General features: G+C 44.6%; 2 protein-coding genes across 2 annotated transcripts in view; one reads left to right on the top strand and one right to left on the bottom strand.

Moving 5' to 3' along the window:
- The window catches only part of LOC130126498 (formin-1-like), an 81,924-nt gene extending 67,903 nt beyond the window's left edge, over positions 1-14,021 (top strand). Inside the window, exons 15-18 of the mRNA XM_056296048.1 lie at positions 6,719-6,770; positions 10,655-10,804; positions 13,462-13,543; positions 13,666-14,021. Of these exons, the coding sequence (XP_056152023.1) occupies positions 6,719-6,770; positions 10,655-10,804; positions 13,462-13,543; positions 13,666-13,710 (329 nt within the window). The 3' untranslated portion in view covers positions 13,711-14,021. The remainder of the gene's footprint in view (positions 1-6,718; positions 6,771-10,654; positions 10,805-13,461; positions 13,544-13,665) is intronic.
- Positions 14,022-15,243: 1,222 nt separating this feature from the next.
- On the bottom strand, positions 15,244-18,760 carry grem1b (gremlin 1b). The gene is made up of 2 exons (XM_056295912.1): positions 18,578-18,760; positions 15,244-18,209 (listed from the first exon to the last, which is right to left on the bottom strand). Exon 2 carries the CDS (start codon positions 18,205-18,207, stop codon positions 17,659-17,661), a length of 549 nt encoding a protein of 182 aa, XP_056151887.1. The 5' UTR covers positions 18,208-18,209; positions 18,578-18,760; the 3' UTR covers positions 15,244-17,658.
- Between the last annotated feature and the right edge of the window lie 2,408 nt (positions 18,761-21,168).

Here is a 21,168-nt window from a genome sequence, read left to right as displayed (position 1 = left end):
CCAGATCTCAATCCAATAGAGCACCTTTGGGATGTGGTGGACCGGGAGATTCGCATCATGGATGTGCAGCCGACAAATCTGCAGCAACTGCCTGATGCTATCATGTCAATATGGACCAAACTATCTGAGGAATGTTTCCAGTACCTTGTTGAATCTATGCCACGAAGGATTAAGGCAGTTCTGAAGGCAAAAGGGGGTCCAACCCGGTACTAGCAAGGTATACCTAATAAAGTGGCCAGTGAGTGTATATATACTTATAACACCATTGACGGTTTCGGAAAAAAGCTATATATATATATATATATAATTTTAAATTGTTTTGGAAAGAAATTCAGTGTGTCCAAACTTTAGATTGGTTTTGTGTGTGTTTGTGTGTGTGTGTGGTATCAGTCAAAAGTTTGGACACCTGATTGAATGCATGTTTTACAAAAAATTGAATTCATTGCCTGTTTCTGATTTTTTTTTCAAAACAATTTTGAATTTAAAAGATATACACTACCGTTCAAAAGTTTGGGATCACCCAAACAATTTTGTGTTTTCCATGAAAAGTCACACTTATTCACCACCATATGTTGTGAAATGAATAGAAAATAGAGTCAAGACATTGACAAGGTTAGAAATAATGATTTGTATTTGAAATAAGATTTTTTTTACATCAAACTTTGCTTTCGTCAAAGAATCCTCCATTTGCAGCAATTACAGCATTGCAGACCTTTGGCATTCTAGCTGTTAATTTGTTGAGGTAATCTGGAGAAATTGCACCCCACGCTTCCAGAAGCAGCTCCCACAAGTTGGATTGGTTGGATGGGCACTTCTTGCGTACCATACGGTCAAGCTGCTCCCACAACAGCTCAATGGGGTTCAGATCTGGTGACTGCGCTGGCCACTCCATTACCGATAGAATACCAGCTGCCTGCTTCTGCTCTAAATAGTTCTTGCACAATTTGGAGGTGTGTTTAGGGTCATTGTCCTGTTGTAGGATGAAATTGGCTCCAATCAAGCGCTGTCCACTGGGTATGGCATGGCGTTGCAAAATGGAGTGATAGCCTTCCTTATTCAGAATCCCTTTTACCCTGTACAAATCTCCCACCTTACCAGCACCAAAGCAACCCCAGACCATCACATTACCTCCACCATGCTTAACAGATGGCGTCAGGCATTCTTCCAGCATCTTTTCATTTGTTCTGCGTCTCACAAACGTTCTTCTTTGTGATCCAAACACCTCAAACTTGGATTCATCCATCCACAACACTTTTTTCCAGTCTTCCTCTGTCCAATGTCTGTGTTCTTTTGCCCATCTTAATCTTTTTCTTTTATTGGTCAGTCTCAGATATGGCTTTTTCTTTGCCACTCTGCCCTGAAGCCCAGAATCCCGCAGCCGCCTCTTCACTGTAGATGTTGACACTGGTGTTTTGCGGGTACTATTTAATGAAGATGCCAGTTGGGGACCTGTGAGGCGTCTGTTTCTCAAACTAGAGACTCTAATGTACTTATCTTCTTGCTCAGTTGTGCAACGCGGCCTCCCACTTCTTTTTCTACTCTGGTTAGAGCCTGTTTGTGCTGTCCTCTGAAGGGAGTAGTACACACCGGTGTAGGAAATCTTCAATTTCTTAGCAATTTCTCGCATGGAATAGCCTTCATTTCTAAGAACAAGAATAGACTGTCGAGTTTCAGATGAAAGTTCTCTTTTTCTGGCCATTTTGAGCGTTTAATTGACCCCACAAATGTGATGCTCCAGAAACTCAATCTGCTCAAAGGAAGGTCAGTTTTGTAGCTTCTGTAACGAGCTAAACTGTTTTCAGATGTGTGAACATGATTGCACAAGGGTTTTCTAATCATCAATTAGCCTTCTGAGCCAATGAGCAAACACATTGTACCATTAGAACACTGGAGTGATAGTTGCTTGAAATGGGCCTCTATACACCTATGTAGATATTGCACCAAAAACCAGACATTTGCAGCTAGAATAGTCATTTACCACATTAGCAATGTATAGAGTGTATTTCTTTAAAGTTAAGACTAGTTTAAAGTTATCTTCATTGAACAGTACAGTGCTTTTCCTTCAAAAATATGGACATTTCAATGTGATCCCAAACTTTTGAACGGTAGTGTACATTTTGAAATGCCCCCCACCCCCAACAACTTGTTTCATTTGGTACTTCAGTGAAAATGAGCAAAAATAAATCAGAACCCTACTATGAGTAGGTGTGTCCAAGCTTATGATACTGGGGTTGTCGGTTTTTCCCAAGTTGGCTAGCGGGAGGTTTCCTGAGTGACTAGTCAACCTCAAAGGAGCCTGTTAATGAATTGGGCTCTACATTTTCCGGACCCACTTGCTTCAGTAAGACTTATATCTTTATTGTGAATGTGTGTAGGTATTGGTCTGATGCTTGTATGAATATAAAAAAAACTTATATCGCCTACATTTTATTACCACCATAATGTCTCAGAGCAGTTTACTCGCAGCTTGCTAACAAGCGTTTCCTCTCAAAACAAGTGAGAGTCTCAACAACAACTCCTACCGTTTATCAGGGACGTACATTTTGTAAGAGCTCTTAACGAGATCGAATAGGACAACTATCCAAAATCTGTCCAGATTTTGTCAAAACCCAACTTGACTTGCTTTTATTTGAGGGTGCGGCGGCGAAATGCATCATATTTATTGCAGACAGTGAGAATACATCCATAGGAAGAACATGTAAAATCAAACATGGCGTACACAATCTTGCTCGCTTACCTTACTGGAGTGTGTTGTTCTGTAACATTGTGCTCAGTGCTGCCACTAGTGGTGTGATAAAGTGGCACTCAATCCCTAATCCTCATGCGTAAACCCATCCCTGAAAGATGGTGTGTGTGTACACACACACACACACACACACACACACACACACACACACACACACGTACATCTATCTATAACCATCTTTCAGGGATGGAATAGGGATATATTAGGGGTTGACCGATATGTTTTTTTTTCAGGGTCGATACCGATATCGATTAACGGTAAGTTATGGCGGCTGATAACTGATATTTGGGGCCGTTATTCAGTTGCCAAACTTTATAGCAACACAAACCCCAACACAAGGTTGCCTTTAGATGAACATATGTTTGACTGAATTTTGTGTAAAACAGAAAATATTTGAAAAAATAAAGTGCATGATGCTCAAGGCACTACATAACAATTTGAGCGGAATTCTTTTTTAATTAAAAAAAAATCACTTCCAAAACATGAAAATGGAATGAATTAAACTGCATGGGCAGCAGGGAGTAAACTCTGATCAAACTGAATAATTATAATATTAAAATAATTTCACATAAATTGGTTAAAGTGCTCCCAGCAGGCTTTGACTGAACTGAATGGATATATGTACATTAGTGTCATTATGTTCCCTTTCTCTTATCTTTAAAATTACAGTTGGGTTTTTATAAGTGGGGTTGTATGAAGTACTCATCAGTAGTCAGTGTATTTACCTGCAGTAGATGGGGGTTTGTGCGCTCCCAGTTTGGAGATTCAGCAGGAGTAGCCAGCATGGAAGTTGAGGAATGGGACACAGACAAAACCCTCCCATGTGTTTTTTTCCACAATTCAGTTATATACGAATTTGGAACATTCATTGACAGCCCTACCAGTTTACCAAAGAGTTGGCCTTGCTCTCTCCCTTTATGAAAGTTTATGACAGTTTTTCAGAGCAACTATCAATAATGCATTTTGAAGGAATAATTTTGTCAGTGCTGAGAAGGTTTAAAGACTTTTGCAAATTTTAGAAACACCTTGAAAAATGTTCAGGTGAGTTCCAGCTATATAAATGTTGTAGCTTCATTTTGAAGTTTATTTTCATAACCTTGCTCCTGTGCAGTGAAATTTGATTGCTTTATTTATTGGAGTGTCTAATAGATTTTACTCCTGATAATGCTGCAGTTATGCTTTCGAACACACACCCTGACCATTCTTGCTTACCGTTTTTCTACAAGTTCCTCTTTCTCCTCTTTTCACATCTCTCCTCTTCATGTGATTGTTTCAAAACCTTCTTTTTTCTGTATGTAATAAAATAATAAACATTATATATAACTTTGTTAAAAGAAACACTCAATGGTAGGGAAAGTGCTCAACAAATAAGGAGCAAAATAATCCAGTGAGTCAAGTAAATTCTTTATGAGATAATACAAGCTTGTTTGACAGCTGATGATTGCTTATGGCATGAAACAGGCTTGTACTGTCTCATAAAGGATTTATTTGACTCACTGGATTTATATATATATATATATATATATATATATATATATATATATATATATATATATATATATATATACTGGTTTCTGATTGGCTGGAGGGTGCGCATTAAAACCATATAATGTGCGTGTAGTTTGTCTCAAGTTGAATCACTGTTCTAAATTAATCCACTTATCCACAAAGTTGCTATGTAATCATTGCAACACGCTGAATTAGTAGCAAGCCCAGTAAACAGTCAAAGCTTTGGTTTAGTGGCCAACATTTACTTCATAAGCTTTTAATTCCTAGTCCAAAAGGTTCAGCAAGAAAAAATAAGCAGATGCTTTTATTTTAATTCTTTGGTAAGTGACCATGGTGTAAGTGGGATAATCCACTCCCAGGCTGTGTGTTAAAGGGACACCTTGTCTGGGATTATCCCTTATATAATAGAGAGATAATAGAGAGGGGGGGGGGAGTAAATACAGCTCTTTAGGATTCAACTACATCTTGTACAAATCAGATCTCCTTCACGACGTGTTCAGCTTTGTTTTCTGTGTATTTCTCCGATAGTTTGTTGCTAGCAATTAAGAGACATTATTCTTCCTCTCCCTCACAACTGCTTTCAACCAATTTGAGATGGAGAGGAGAAGAAGAAGAAGAAAAGCCAGATTATACCACGTGCGTTCCAACGTCACCAATCAACCACTTCTCTGTTCCCCTTTTGATAGAGCGCTTTGAAACCTCTGGGGACATTCGAAGGCGCACATTTTCTTTCGTACTGACCGCACGCCATGACTAATTGGAAACAAATCCCCGCCTTTAATCTTAAGGTTGTGTACGTTTCATTTGTCTGGCTCTCTCGGGGAATGCATGACAGTCCTCACACACTGTTGGCTAGCGAATCAGCTCATAGTTGCCACAGTTTCGCTTGCTCTGATAACAGCGAACGGAGCAGATGGGGTCGACCAAATAGCGTTTGCAGACAACAGCGATGAAGAAAGCCTCTTTTGGCGAAATGATTTTTTAGTGTCCAAGTTCGTGAGATGCCTTGGCCTTAAACTGTAGTTGTCCAAGAAACGAGATGGTGTGGACAGTTAGAGGGGATGACTGGATTTCAAAGAAACATTTTTTGTGAGGCTTAAATTGGAGCCTTTACCATCATCCCCATGTTGCTCAACATCCTTTGCAAAGCTCTCCTCATCTCCTTTGTTATCTGGCTGCTTGGTAAGAGCGGTGGTTTGGAAAAGTGTGTCAGAGTTTTAAAGCTCTAATTTATTGTCCCACTCAGCATGCATGTCTCATAACTTTCTAGTTAGCCACTACTGGTTTCATGTTTACACGGGGAGCAGAGGAAGAGAAAACTTCACACATCCTCTCACTCTGGACCTCTCTCTCTCTCTCTCTCTCTCTCTCTCTCCACCAGTAGCGCTCGCTCTCTCTCCCCTCGTCTCTCGGCACCAGTGCCACCTCTGCACAGAGTCGCACTAGAGGGGTACCTCAGGCGCCAGCCTGACCCCCACTGAGACTAACGCCATTGGTCACGGACCCCCCTCCCTTTCTCCCTCCCAATCCCCTCCCCCTCCTCCCCCTATCCAAGCCATGGCCATCCCCCTTCATTAGGTTTACCTCAGCCCCCATGCCCATACACATGTAAAAAAAAAAAAGGAAAAAAAAAGGAGTAAAAGCAAAAAGGGTGGTTGGTTGGAGGCCTAAGCTCACCCTCTCCCAAAAGACCCCCAAACCTGCCTTTGAACAACTTTTTGGAGACTTCCCCCTCTTAAATCTTCAAGTGGGAAAGGTCCCCCCATCATTGTAAAAAGGATGAATCTGGAAAAATGCAATAAATCTGAGATCACAGGCACTCTCTGGCCCTAGATAAATTCTTGCACCTCGGCCTGGCCCGCCGCACACATCTGCCTTGCATTTAGACACTTTTACATGGCAGGAGTCCACATGAGCCTCCAGTTCCCAAGCCTCACTGTTCAGACCTGTGCCCCTGCTGGAGCTCCCCTCTGCGCACGCACAAGTACGCGCACACGCAGGCACTCACACACACACACACACACACACATTACGGCACAGACGACCGCCACCACCCCTCAACCCCAAGCCCAGACATCACAACTCCGCACTCCCTTGTGTCAACACACTTAAACAGGAGCGTGTCAAACTTTACAATGCGCTTAACTGACACCTTCGTAACACGCTCCCATGTACCGCAGACATCTCAACCCAGAGACCCTCTTCCTCTACACTCCGCAAATGACAAGGCCGGCTATGGCTAATGAACATATCGCCCCCCTCTGGGCTTTCCCCAGCAGTCCATCCTCTCTTGGTACCTGTGATCCAGGACCAGACCTCAGCGGTCAACTTCCTCCATTATTCCCATGGTCTATATCGACTCATACCTGCTATCTTGGACGGCAGTGCTACTTCAAGTCACATAAGGTGTCATTCAAAAATCTTTCGTAGTCAAGTCACTTTGTTTTTTCTTTCTTTTTACAGCTCAAATGGAGCACGCAGCAGAGGACAACCGGCTCAGAGCAGCTCAAAAAAGGTAGGGGAGCGAACGACAGAAATTCAGTGAAAAAGCATTGAATCATACGAGCCCAATAATCATATCTGTTTGGACAGAGAATCTGGATGTCTTCTGTGGTTTTCATTGCTCAACAGTTTCTCAGTGTTTTGTGGCTCGAGGTCTTGAGCTTGAAATTGGCCTTAGGGAACGCTGCCAAGCGTTAGTGATGGCCGAAGGGCGTCTTTTATCGGTTATTCGGCATGCTTCACATAGCACAACCATCATCCGATGACACTGATGCTCTCCATTTGTTTTAGATGCGTGTAGTTATTAGCACCAGCTGATAAGTGTTGTGGTGAGACAGGCGAACCAACCCAGGGGCCTCTCGGTATCCAGGCTCCTCAGTTTTGATGCGAAAACACAAGGATGTGGCGAGACGGGATAGTGGGCTGGAGAGGTGCCCGGAGATGTCCGAGAAAGGGTGAAGTCTCGTCCCCTTTTTGTATAGACAAACAAAGGAAGACATTGTAATATATACCCGTGTATATATTACAGAGGGCTCAGCCAAACACAACCCATACGCAGGTACACAGGTGATCACAGTTTCCACAAACAGCGAGGGATTTGCATTGCGCACACAGCGTGCAACATACTGCAGACTGACACTAACCCATCTTCGCTTCCTCCTCTGCAGTTCCCGTCAACCTTATCTGCCATGTTGCATACAGAAAACTCCCAAGAGCCACTGCCTGAGGCATCTGATTTATAGGTATAAGACACACTGGCAGCCGCTGAGCTCGTGTTCGCGCAAGATCATATCTGGAACATTTCATATCGGGGGTGGGGGTGGGGGGTGGAAAGGACAAACAAAGCAAATAGATTATTTTGGCCTTGTTTGGATAGGGAGCGGAATTGTTTGCTTTAAATCGTTACCCTCCCACTTCCAAAATAAATCACGAGAGGAACATAAAGGAGAAAGTGAAAGATGCCGGACGCTAGAAAATTTAAACTATAAACAATTAGGACGCTGATTGCTTCGGACAATACTATAACTCAGCTAATGGCTCCAAACAGTTCTGTTTCATGTTGCCATTTCGAAGCCAAGAGAACCACTGAGGCATGGCTATATCTCTCGTTCCCCCTGTTCTCTCTCTCTTCTGATCCACTTCACTATCTATCTTCCCCTCCCCTTCTCTCGCTCGCTCCCCTCTGTGATATGTTGATATCTCTATCTGCTGTGCTGTAGCGTGTGTGCTGTAGCATGTGTGTGTGTGTGTGTGTGTCATGTGTGTGTCAGTGTGAGAGTGACACCACTGTAATGAAGGTGTTGAACTTGGAGGGGCATATTGATCAAAAGGGCCCCGCGGCTGACAGCGCCTTGGCCTTTTAATGAAGTTTTCCTTTAATTTCATCTAAAGAGGAGGCTGGCCGACTGGCGATAGGGAGAGCGGGGGCATTCTCTCTCAGGTTCCCACAGAGCCACCTCGTAAAAGTGACACTCTGGTGATGAATATGGGCGTCGGTGGGCTCACCGGGCCCTGGGTGGGCTCACACATCTGTGCTGGATGAGGTATCCGCACACTATGGACTCTCACTCACTCACTCACACACACACACACACACACACACATGCATGTAGAAATACTCAGCAGCAGCCACAACATTATGCCTTGGTGTTAATAAAAAGCAATAGACGCCATACCCCCGGTGCTACCCAATACCTCAGCCTCAGTCCCTCGAGGAGTCGGTAAGTTTAGATGCCCGTGGCCGAAAGCCTACCACCGTCGAAGAATCACTGACTCTCAAGTTGCCACTGTGACGGATGGGGTGAATTTTCTGTTCGCTTAATTGGCAAGTGTGGAACATAGATCTGACCGTAGTGATGCTGACAACCCTAACTGGTTCATGCCTGTTCATGAATTTTTTTTTCCTCCCAGGAGGCACATCTTATCCAGTGTAAGCATTAGACCTTTCCCTTAATGCGCAATCCTAATTTGTCTTGTTCGTGTTTGGGTTCCACTGAGGTTTCCTGGTTCTGTCCACAGTTCCGGCCCATTAAGTTCCCAACTCTCATATCACGCCCAATTTCATATGGAGCCACTGCTGCTTGTACAGTAACCGTGCGGTTATGGCTTCGTTGTTGTGCGTTACCATTACTTAGCTGTGTTGTAATATAATAGAAAGGCAGTGTCACAATATTAACATTTCATGTCTACAGCGTTGAATTACCTTCCCCGATCTTTTTACTAGGAAATCAGAGGAATGTTGACTTGGTTGTCCAAATACTTCGCTGATATTCATGGTCTTGCAGGGTTTAGTAATAGGTTGTTTTTTTTATAGCTGTCAGTGAGGAATGCAGTCTGTGGGCATTGCAGCACAACCCATCATAGGATGGATTGTAGATGTACGGATTAAAGACGCATGTGTTTGTTTAATTGGTCTACACACGCCGCTTGATTTTATGTGCTTTGTCAGTGTGTGTGTGTGTGTGTGTGTGTGTGTGTGTGTGTGTCTGTTCCAAGTGAAGACTGGCGAGCTTTATTTGCCGTACGCTCGTTAAGGGGAAAAACAAAAGGCGTCAAACTTGCCACAGACCAGGACGCGGTTTGATTTGTGCCTGCTCTGACATTATGACCCTGGGTCAAGAAAGGAGTCGATGGGGAAGAAACCCAGTTTATCACGCCGGATCATGAGGCCTGCAGCAGAGGTACCTGGGACGGCACGTCTATTTTGGTGAATCAAAACTCCCCCCGGACCCTTGTTCCCCATGATTTCTTATGCGGAGTTGCAGATGATCTACAATCGGCTCTTCGAAACCTATTCTTTCCCGGGTGCATCCCAGCAACACGGCGTGTCAGACACGCGAAGCCTTCTCTCTCTGGCCGCCAGCCGTCTGCGCAGCACATTGGCCCTTTCCCCCCAGCGCCAACGTGTCTTGGATTAGCATCGCAACAGCCACCTAGCATCTGGAGGTCAGCATCTCTGTCTGTGTCAACGGGACAGAGAGAATCGCCTGAGTGATGGCCCCTCTTTATCAGCCCCTCTGACAGTTGGGGCTAGAAAATGGCTTTAATGTTTGGGTTAGGAAGGGACCTCGGAGCAGCGGGCTGCTTTTCATGCCCAGCGAGTCCTTCTGCGAGACGGACGCAGAGTTCAGATTTGGTTACAATTGAATTAGGCTGAGGAGCTGACCCACAACGGGCTGCAGGATCTGCGTCGTTGAACTGTAGTCCAGCAGGAAAATTGAGAGTACGGGACCTCTCTGTGGTGCTCACAAGGCTGTGTGTGTGTGTGTGTGTGTGTGTGTGTGTGTGTGTGTGTGTGTGTGTGTGTGTGTGTGTATGTGTGTGTGTGAACATTTGAATATTATGTCATATCTGCACTTTCGATTGTCTGCCAATTAAACTGTCCATAGAGTACCTGTAAGTGTGAATAAAGTGTACTTTAGTGTGTGGGCTCGAGTGTGTGTTTGTTTGAGTGTGTGAGCTGGTGTGTGTCTGCTGTGTCTGGTGGAGGAGCAGCCCATTCCTGGCTGTCTCTGTCTGCTCTGGCAGTCCTCCCCTGCAGCCTGTGGAGGTCAATGTGATAATGGAGCCGCCACTACTGGTTCTCCCCTGTCGCCCAGCAGGGTGGACTTCCTCCATCCAGTTCTCTCTCTCTCTCTCTCTCTCTCTCTCTCTCTCTCTCTTTCTGTATGATTTCCTTGTATATTCCTGTCCTTTTTGTATATTCAAATTCTGTTTGTCTCTCTCCTCGCCCCATTTTCTTTCACGTTTCCCCCCCCCCACTCACACAAACATTTTCCCATCCTCAGTTTCCGCATCTTACAGTCTTCTGAATGACTACGCATCAGAAATATGTCATAGAAATGGAAATATTCAAATATAGAGTCACCAAATTTGCTTCCTCTCTGTTCCCCACAGCTTCCAGGACATGGTGAGTTACTTTGGGCTCAAGCCAAAATCGGGGGAGAAGGAAGTGGCCCCCAGTTACATCTTCATGCTCTGGTATGAGTTCTGCACTGACTTCAAGAACATGTGGAAACGTGAAAGCAAGAGCATCTCCGAGGAGAGGTCAGTGGTATTTTGCAAAAAATTCATCCAGATCCCATTTCTCTACTCGGCACAGGTCATGAAAACTTGAGCGCTATCGTTGGTAAACCTTAGCGGCTTGGTTTCCGTAGACAGATCGTTCGATTTTTATTTTTCTTGGCTAATGGAGGCGCTCCAATTCTGCAAAGGAGGGAAAAAATAGTACAAAAATCTACCTAATTGAGACTTGACTGTTATTTCCCTCGGACTTGGATTCTCGTTGTCAAATTAGCACTAATTGTACTTGGGAGATGTGTAGACAGTGGGCAGTGATTAAAGCAGAGAGCGACGCCATCAAAGAGAAGGCAAACAAGCATGGCCGAGGCCTTGGTCCCATGTCTGAAAGCCCCGGGCTGTATTTACGATGTTGCCCCTGACCCAAGGCGTCATGTTTGAGGGGGGCATCCCACTGAGGGACAGCGGGCCGTCTTGGCGGCCGCCTGGCTTTACTAGCATGGGGACAGGGGGCCTGGGGTCGTTAAAGGCTATGGGTTATGGAAGAGCTGTTAAACACTGTCATGATGCTGGACATGCAGCCCAGAGGGCCGGGGGACGTGCACGTGAGACCAAGACTGACTGACAGTCGCCACACAGGTCTGTGTGCTGAGAGAAACTATCATCCACAGTCCTGTATGATACTTTCGGCATTATATCTTAAATTATGGCGTTACTCTCTCATGGCTCTTTTCAGTCTTAAAGGGTAATTTTAGTATTTTACAACATGCCTGCCGCCCAGTGACTGCTGGGATCGGCTCCAGCATCCCTGCAACCCTGAGAGCAGGATAAGCGGTTTGGATAATGGATGGATGGGTGTTATTTCAGTAGTTTTTGCCATTATTCATATCAGTCATGTTATCATTTTACTCGCTACCTTCATTGTTGACATTTTGGACACGAGACCACTGCTGGACTCAGCTTTACAATGGCGCTGTGAGTGTCAAACATATTTCAAGATGTCCAATAATCAACACAACTTTTTTTTTCTATTTTTTCCCCTTTTTTCCCCCAATTGTATCCAGCTAATTACCCCACTCTTTCCAAGCCACCCCGGTTGCTGCTCCACCCCCTCTGCCGATCCGGGGAGGGCTGCAGACTACCACATGCCTCCTCCGATACATGTGGAGTCGCCAACCGCTTCTTTTCACCTGACAGTGAGGAGTTTCGCCAGGGGGACATACCGCGTGGGAGGATCACGCTATTCCCCCCAGTTCCCCCTCCCCCCCGAACAGGTGCCCCGACCGACCAGAGGAGGCGCTGGTGCAGCAACCAGGACACATACCCACATCTGGCTTCCGACCCACAGACACAGCCAATTGTGTCTGTAGGGACCCGACCAAGCCAGAGGTAAAACGGGGATTCGAACCGGCGATCCCCGTGTGAGTAGGCAACAGAATAGACCACTACGCTACACAGATGCCCTCAAAACAACTTATTTGGAAGTGAAAACGAAAGTGCAAGTTAAAAATTACCCAAAATTTCTGGTATTTTCAGTGGTTGATCATGTTGCAGAGCTACTTTCTGTTTTTAGCTTGCAGGAATGACCAGCCTGTACTGACAGTAGGCAGTAGTACTCTTAGACTAGCCACCCGGCAAGTGCAATTTAGAAGTCATTACATAATGGGAAATCATCTGGTACATTGTTGCCGGTGCTGTTGAAATCGCAGGTATCAGGCTTGTGTTCAGTTCCCCCATAAGACACCATTGTAAGGCCGTGTGTAGTGGTGGTCCCATGTCCGAATTCTCCACATTCAAGCCAGTGAGTAAAATGATTTCATAATAGATATGCACAATGGCAAAAACTGAAAATAAGAGCAATGTTTAAAAAAGAAAAAAAACTGAATTACCTTTTTAAGCAGTTGGACGGGCAATTCAACTCCTTAAAATGTCAAGGGTTGAAACCTCTAAGCACCAAAGTATATTTTGGTGTCTACACGCCATTAACAATGCACGCACATGGTCAAAACAACCTCGCTGTCTTTTGAGCCGGGCCTTCCTTCCCCATGAGACCGTTAATGCGGTGGAGGGGTTTAATGATTTCACAGCCCTGCCGTGCATCCATGTGCTGCCTCTTAGTTGTTTACTGGGTCATCATGTCTCACATTACCCACAGCTGATTGTGCTTATGTACAATTAACTTTATTTTAAATACTGTTTGCACACTCATAACAGCCAAGTGTTTTTAAAGACTGCCTCATTATCTCGTCGACCCTCTGTCATTCTGTCACACTTCACATTTGTGTGGCTTTCACTTGCAAAAGGGGCATTGGTGTGTTGGTGGCTGTGTAAGTATTGCTCTCCATGACCCAGTAAATGGGTCCAAAGGGGGATGCTGTTGTGTGTTTACGCTCAACTTCAGCAAAGATGGACTGATGTGAGGCCCCTGCCTTTACATTATGTTTTGGTGCAGCTCTTTTGGTTTAGCTACTGGTATTTCCAGTAGTTCTAGAAGTTCATGTTAATGACCAGACTCATTCAGTGGTTGAAGTTTGATGGTTTGATAGATAGGTTGATAGGTAGATAGGTTGGTTGGTTGATTGGTTGGTTGGTTGGTTGATTGATTGATTGATTGATTGATTGATTGATTGATTGATTGATTGATTGATTGATTTCATGCTAAAAGATTTTCTTACTTTCCATAGGTTGAAGGAAGCTCAGGAAAACATCAGGAAGATCACAGCAGAGAAGAGAGTTGAAACCAAGAAGATCAACGCCAACAGTTTGGTACGAACATATTTACACAGCGCATAGTAGTGGTGCTTGCAAAGCCCTTGTAAACACTACTTTCTTATAAGTCAACACTGAAACCAGTGCAGATACACTAACCCTCTGGTTCTTACCAACAGAAAGAGAGACTGCGCCAGAAGGAAGCCAATATGTCCTCCAGCTGAGTGAATTGAAGTGTGAGAAGTGAAAGAAGAAAGGATGGCTGGTAACGCAAAGACACGAAGAAGAGAAAATCAATGAGAGAACCAACTGGCTTCATCCCCCATGCATTCACCACCTGCCTCTGACCCAACGTCGTACCTCATAGCATACTGCCCTCTGTACGGCATCACAGTAAATCTTTACCAGATCTTCGCCAGATCTAGTGTCATACCTCTGTCCTACTAACCACACTGAACACAATTACTCTGGCTCCAACCAGCTACGACTGGCCGGTGAAACCCGCCACCCTCCCTTCTTAGACCTCAGCCCTTCCCCAGAGATCATGCACTTTGTGTGGGCTACTCCCAAATGGTGGGACCTCCACCCTGGAGAGGCGTACCATGTGTGGCAAAAGGGGGGCCTTTTTTGGCACAACCCCTCTGTAGAGATGCAGGACAGCCTACACCGAAGATGCACGGCTGACAAAACAAGGAATGATGGGAGTCTGAAAGGGCAAAGGTCGATCTCATTCATCCAGCCTGGTGTGACCTCTGGGTGCCCAGCTTGTGAAAAGTCACAAGGGGTCAGTGGGATTCACACCAATGCCAGCTGACAAATCCACAGTAGCAACCCTACGTAGGCTCCTCATAGACCTATTTGAGCTGACAATCTATTCACTGCTGTAGCTGTTGCATAGGACGGCATTTGTGATGAAACATATTCAAAAATTCTTGAAGAGAGATTATGTGTATACAACGTACTAGTCGGAGTCTTTGCTGTGCTTTGTGAACAAATATGGCAGCCTGGTGATGTTTGCTCAGAGGAATGTCACTGTTGACAGAAAAGATAACTCAGAGAGCAGTAGTGCAAGAATATGCAAGAACAAGCAAGCAATATCCCCAGTGGCCCGCTTTAAACGGTCTTTGCATTCACAATGGCAAATTACAAGTCTTGTAAATATATATCATGTTGTGTTTTGCTGTTAGCAGGGACCGTGTGGTGTGATATGCGGGTGTCGGCTTATAAACATTATGATGCAAGATCTTTACTGAGCTGCAGACCCAATTGGAGACATAGTGTATATAAACTGATGTACATGCTAATCAGAATGTGAAGATTTCACTGTATTTTGTCATACTGCACCAGACTGACCTCGTCCGGGTTGAGGGCCAGAGAGTAATGGAACCTAGTAGCAAACTCGGCCCCTGGACTTGCCCCCCCCCCAACACACACACACACACACACCAGGATGAACAAATAACTAAAGAGAAAGTGAGATGTCTTGGCCTTGTACCCAACACATTAAATGTATGTCATACGCAAATGTTGATATTTTAAAGAATGCTGTACATAGAATGTGCTATGTCTGTTACAGTCATAAGGACCTTCTTGCTTGTAAAAGATGTACGTATATAGTAACCTGCTATTCTACATTCAACCTCCCTTAGTAAGTGTGCAGATATTTCAGATAGTCTTGCACTTTTTTAACCTCTTTTCCTATGCAATAAGAATTACAAATTGTACCGCACCACAATGAAAAGATGCATTTTAATTTTGTTTTATTTTTTTAAGGTGTACGTATTTAACAAAATCTGTTTTTATTTTCACTATGTAAGATGTAAGAAATGGAGGGTGAAATGATTATGCCCCTGTATCAATAGAAATATGCCATTTATTAACTAAAGAAAGGTTTCTCTTATGCCAACAAATATCATCAGCTTTGTTCTTTTAGAGGCTGTATTTTTATATAAGTTGTGATTTAGTTGGGTTTGAGAAGCTACCTGGTAGCTCTGTTGGACGTTACTTGTATGGCAAGCCAGGATTCATTAAACATGATTCAGAGCGTGCTTGGCCCCCATTTGGAGATGAAGTAATTTACATAGACTGTTTGGTTTTATTTGGACCCGGAGAGACGTCGGTTAATTTATTTACAAAGTTAAAACATATCAGGTGAAGCCATGTGAGCCAGTATACCTCAGAAAGGATCCATCATTGGAGTGCCCCATATGTAGTTAGACTGAATCTTAAATCACTGTTTTACTTTTTTTGTTTTGTTTGTTTCCCCCCCCACACACACACACACGCGTCATTCCTCTTGTGTAAAGGCAGTTTCGCAAACCTCCCTTTGCATTATTTTACTTGGAATGTTTTACCAAAAAAGATTTGTTTTTAACTTTTTCAACTTTATGTTGCTTCTCGTTATGGCCTTCTGTAGCTCTCATGCAGGTGCTCTGTAATCTTACCAAATTGTATTTTAAATGCAGCATCAGAAGACTGCACGATGAAGGCTGTACTGAGGAATTCTCATCAGGACACTGTGGATGTGTTATCTCAGCTCCTCTTCTGGACTTCTGGACTTCTTTCAAAGGCAAAACGATGCTGTAGTGCAAAAACTGTTATGATATTTATTTCAGAATTAGAAATGGTCAATTGTATGGAATACGGAAGATTTTTTTTTTAGTCCTTTAAGTCAGCTGTTCAATAAGTAATAATAATAAAAAACATCTTCCAGTTTTGCATGTTGTGTGTTTTTATTTGTATTTTTGACTGCAAATTGTTAAACAAATCGGTGGTAAATTAAGTTGAAATGCAACAAGTCCAGTAGTTGCCATGAGAATGTGTAGAGAAGTTCCGTCACACAGACTCCGGTCCCATTATTTGAAAGAAATGTTGCTTAAACAAATTCGTCTGCTAAAGCTACCAGCTAGCACGGAAATACATGATCACGAGGGCTAGGTTTGGTTTGTTTTTTAACTTTTAAATAAAGGACAATTCCCGCTCAACGGCGGACGTCGCGTGAGACGTGATCCACCTTAAAGAGATATGACGACACCGGATGAGCCCGTACCGTCTGAAGAGGTTGGTAGGACTGACAGGTATAATTACATTTCTCGCTGTCTTTCCTCGTAAATTTGAGCACTTTTACGACAACATTTTACATCTCATCCCGGGGACTCGGTGTGGCCTAAACGCCCTTGGGAAGAGAGCTGGGGTGAGTAATGGTGTTGTCCTATATATAAAGCACTCTTATCCATTCATGTGGTGCACTTCGCTGCCGCTTTTGGCTAAAAAACTGACAGATCAGAAGTTGCCTTACATTATTGATGCCAGTATGTGTTTATTTATTTATGTTTTTTTTTTTGCTCGACTCAGAAAAAAAGAAGAAAGAACAAAACCGGTTACATGTATGGTGGCTTTACATTTGTTCAATCTCGGCAGTACTATATAAGCCAACGCTGTAGCCTACATTTTAACTAATGCGGCAGCCTTGGTCGATCTCTATAATCGAGAAGGCGACAAACTAAGAAAAATGTCTTGCTGATGGACCTCGAAATTCACAGAAATCAATTAAGGATTCTTGAAATGTAGTAAACATCTCGTCACACTGACTAACCTCGCCACTCATCCATCAAATTCCACATAGTGGAAACTACCAATTAAGCCCATAAAAACTGCAACAAAAAAAACATACATTTAGACAGGAATTCTCCCCTGTCGTAATAAGAGGCATTGGGTTTTTTTGTGTTTTTTTGTCGTGAACAGTAAGCTATAGCCTTAAATAAACCTGTTGTGTGAATGCAGTCCTAATTATTGAGGTGTATAAACCGTGCGTAAAACGTGCCCATTCCATGATTCCCGTGCAGTGTTGCCTATTGACTGAGGATATAAAATATGCACTACTTGTTTGCTCAAAGTCAGTTTATAAATGGTATGTCCATATTTGCTCGCAGACTGACAAGTACATGCAGGCTGGCCTATAAACAAGCCTATCTGTGTTGGCGATTGTCCTCACAAGCGGAGCATATCCTCAAATAAAGGATGGTGTACATTCTTGGCTGTAAGGCAACCTCTCTCTCTCTCTCTCTCTCTCTCTCTCTCTCTCTCTCTCTCTCTCTAAACAATCCAGTCGTTTGAAGATGGGAATAATGAAAACACACGAATCATCATCATATAGAGTGTGCTTATTGTCTTTAGTCCAGGTCAATGGATATACAGCGGCACTGCTTGACGCGCTGGATGCGTTTTTTCTTGGTGGGCGGCTGCTGGTCCGGGCAGTTCAAAGTTAAAACCATGGTAGTAAATCGTTTGGGCTTGCAAAACGAACACGACTGGAAAGCGCCCTCTTCTCTGCGCACATGTCTGGGGATGTAGAAGGAGTTGCACTGTCCGTAGCAGAAGCGGTTGATGATGGTGCGGCTGACGCAGCCCTCCTCGTGGATGGTCTGCTTGAGGGGCTGCGTCTTACACCAGTCCCGTTTCAAATAGCGGCGCTCCGTGACATGTAAGGCCTCCTGGCTGGACTCCAGCACCTCCTCGGCCGGCGCAGGCGGGTTCTGCCTCCGCCGGGAGCCAGAGCCCGCCTGCGGTGGCTGCGGTTGCTGCTCCGATTCGTTTGGGTTGTTTTTGTCAGGATGAGGAATGGCGCCTTGTGAGCCTCTGTTCCTTTTTGAATCCACGGGAGAGGAGAGCAACCCCAAGATGAAAACCAGACCACAGAGGATACGCGTTGAGCTGGCCATCCCTAGGGAGGTATAAGAGAAGATTCATCACCTACACCGCTTCAACGATGCCGATAGGTTTCGTGCCGCAGCCAGAGCTTTACGCTGCGTAAATACGCACGAACAAACTCGGACGCAGTCGCGTAAAGAACGAGACTCCTCGTCAAATTAATTTGAAATACTTGAATCATAAACACTCAAAAGCTATACCTTGCTTACTCTGTTACACAAAACGCGAGCGTGAAAATCCCACCAGGTGTGGGCATGCACATAGCATTTTTCAAACATGTTGCCTGAACTCTAACCACCCGAGAGCATCGAGTGGGAACTACGCACAGTAGCACTTAAAATTGCGGATTTTCGTTGCGCAAAATACGAGAAAGCCACTCACCTGTGTAAGCCTCCGTCCACGTAGCCACGAGTGAGATGGTCTTGTGGGTCCTTAACAACAAGTTCAGAGGTGATAGGCCGTTAATAACGTCAACAGTACTCACTATACACCGGAGGCGCGCACTGATGGGACTCTGGATGGGTGGGAGACTAACGAGTCCATAGACAGGGCCAGTTGGGGGGGTGGGTGGGGGGGTTAATACAAATTGCTGCAGCGCCGGACTGTCTCCTTTTTAAATGTCTGCCAGCTGAGATGTGCACAACGGTTCCCGCTACATTATTGGCTAAAGCACGATGTAGGGAAAATCAAAACTATCCGCCCCCTCAACACTTCCCTGAACCCACTTCAAGAAAACAGACAACCGAGGACTACCAAGGGGAGAAGGAGGGGGAGGAGGAGGAGAGCAAGGCGAGACACGGCTCTTATGAAAACCAGGAGTTGCGTTATGCGCACAAATTTCACAACTAAAGCGGATATTTCCATGCATGCACAATCCATCCATAATGCCCCGGTCAAGTTAGAGAACTTGGACGTGTGAAGTGAACGATCAGGATGTTTAACAGCGAAGTAATAAAGGATCATTTGATGATCTATATGTCTATTTCTTTCCCTGAAATGTATCAAAACTTGCATGAAAATACCGGAAAAAAATAGCAACATTTTGTTCTTGGATATAGGCAGTAGCATGACGGTGGGCGCTGTCGAACTGGTGGATGTTCATTTGGAGCCTATTACCAGTTTACATAGGAGCTTTTGGTACCGGACTGAACGAGAAGCAGTTGTGTTGAGATGGCTGAAATCTCGCTTTTTAACTTCCAACTCTGTGTTTTAGGGTGGGCCTACAGAAACTCTGCATCTTTACTAATGACCCCAGTTAAATGAACCTTGCTGGTTAATTTAGGCCAACGTTGTTTAGATTCAAAGAAAGTCGAATCAGTTCATCTGGACACAGTGTTTATTGAGAGAAACGTTTCATCACTCATCTAAGTGACCTCTTCAGTCTCAACTGACTGCAGGTATCCCCAACCTCACTAACAATACATTGGCATAACGACCGAAACCAATGACCGGTTTCATATGCAAAACCATATGCAACCATATGTATATGAAACCAACGATCGGTTTCATATGCAAATTGCCGTGCGCATTAACTGGAGTTTAAATGTCAATGTGTACTATTCGCAGAGGGTTGGGGAATGGTTGCAATCAAATCATCGTAAAATGGTGACCCCCCCCCTCCCACTCGGTTTAGGGATGGTCGTTCCATCTTCATGTAGATGGCCTCTTTGACTTCAAACCAGCGGTCCTCCCTATCAAGGATGTGCACATCCTCTTCCAGTCCATCCATTAACTCTAAAATCAGTTGAGACTGGCGAGGTCACTTACATAGATGAGTGATGAAACGTTTCTCTCTCAGTAAACGTGTCCACATGAACTGATTCACCTTTCTTTGATTTTCTACCTGGATTATTGAGACATAAATACATTGTTTGTGACATTATGAGTGTTTCGGGTGTCAAATTGGTAATTATCGTAAAATCAACTGCTAACGAGCGAAAAGTTCAACTAGAAGCCTTTAAGATAAAATGAATTAATGAGAATTATTGGATGCTCCTGGTTATCCCTAAACACGACCCCCCCCCCCTTTCCTCACCAAACACGATATTTTAATATGTGGTGAACATTAGTTAGGTTACTTGTTAGAAAGTTAGTTGGCAAATTAGGTGCTACCGTATTTCCCACATCCATCCCCCCCCCGTCTTTCTCCCCAATTGTTGTATCCGACCAATTACCCCACTCTTCCGAGCCGTCCCGGTCGCCGTTCCACCCCCTCTAACGATCCGGGGGGGCTGCAGTCTGCCACATGCTTCCACCAATACACGTGGAGTCAGCAATCGCTTCTTTTCACCTGACAGTGAGGAGTTTCGCCAGGGGGACGTAGCGCGTGGGAGGATCACGCTATTCCCCCCCAGTCCCCCCTTCCCCCCGAAGAGGCGTCCCGACCGACCAGAGGAGGCACTAGTGCAACGACCAGGACACATACCCACATCCGGCTTCCCACCCGCAGACAAGGCCAATCGGCTCTGGGCATAACTGTAATCCACTGACTTCCGGTATCTACTGCACGTCCACAATTATGAGGATGAGCGGACGGACGGAATTGTGGACGTAACTTGATATGTACAACTTGAAACTTTTCACCCGTTTGCTAATAAGTGCAGGTGAACTTTGGTGGACAATTCTGTGCATGTCGTTTACATTTATCCGTGGCAAATCTTGCAGGCATCGCGAAAAATATGCCATTGCCAATAGCACACGCCAACAAACAGGAAACTGGTATGACCGCTGAAGTAGAAACCGGAAGTCAGTGGACTATGCACAGAGTCGATTGTCTGCAGGGGAAGCCCGAGCACAGCACAGCATTCAGTGGAAATCACCTTACATACACCACCCTGTGAGGCTAACGAGATCCAACGTCATTCTGTTCTCAGTTGCTACGCGTCCAGCATCATCTAAACGTCTCGCCGTGGCCGTGAGGGACAGCTGCAGATGCTTACGTAGAGTAGAGTGACTTGATCTCTTCCTGAGCT

This window comes from Lampris incognitus, chromosome 16 (genome assembly GCF_029633865.1).
Source record: "Lampris incognitus isolate fLamInc1 chromosome 16, fLamInc1.hap2, whole genome shotgun sequence".
Classification (NCBI taxonomy): domain Eukaryota; kingdom Metazoa; phylum Chordata; class Actinopteri; order Lampriformes; family Lampridae; genus Lampris; species Lampris incognitus.
Note: the sequence above shows the minus strand (reverse complement) of the source record. Positions and strands in the feature narration are given on the sequence as shown.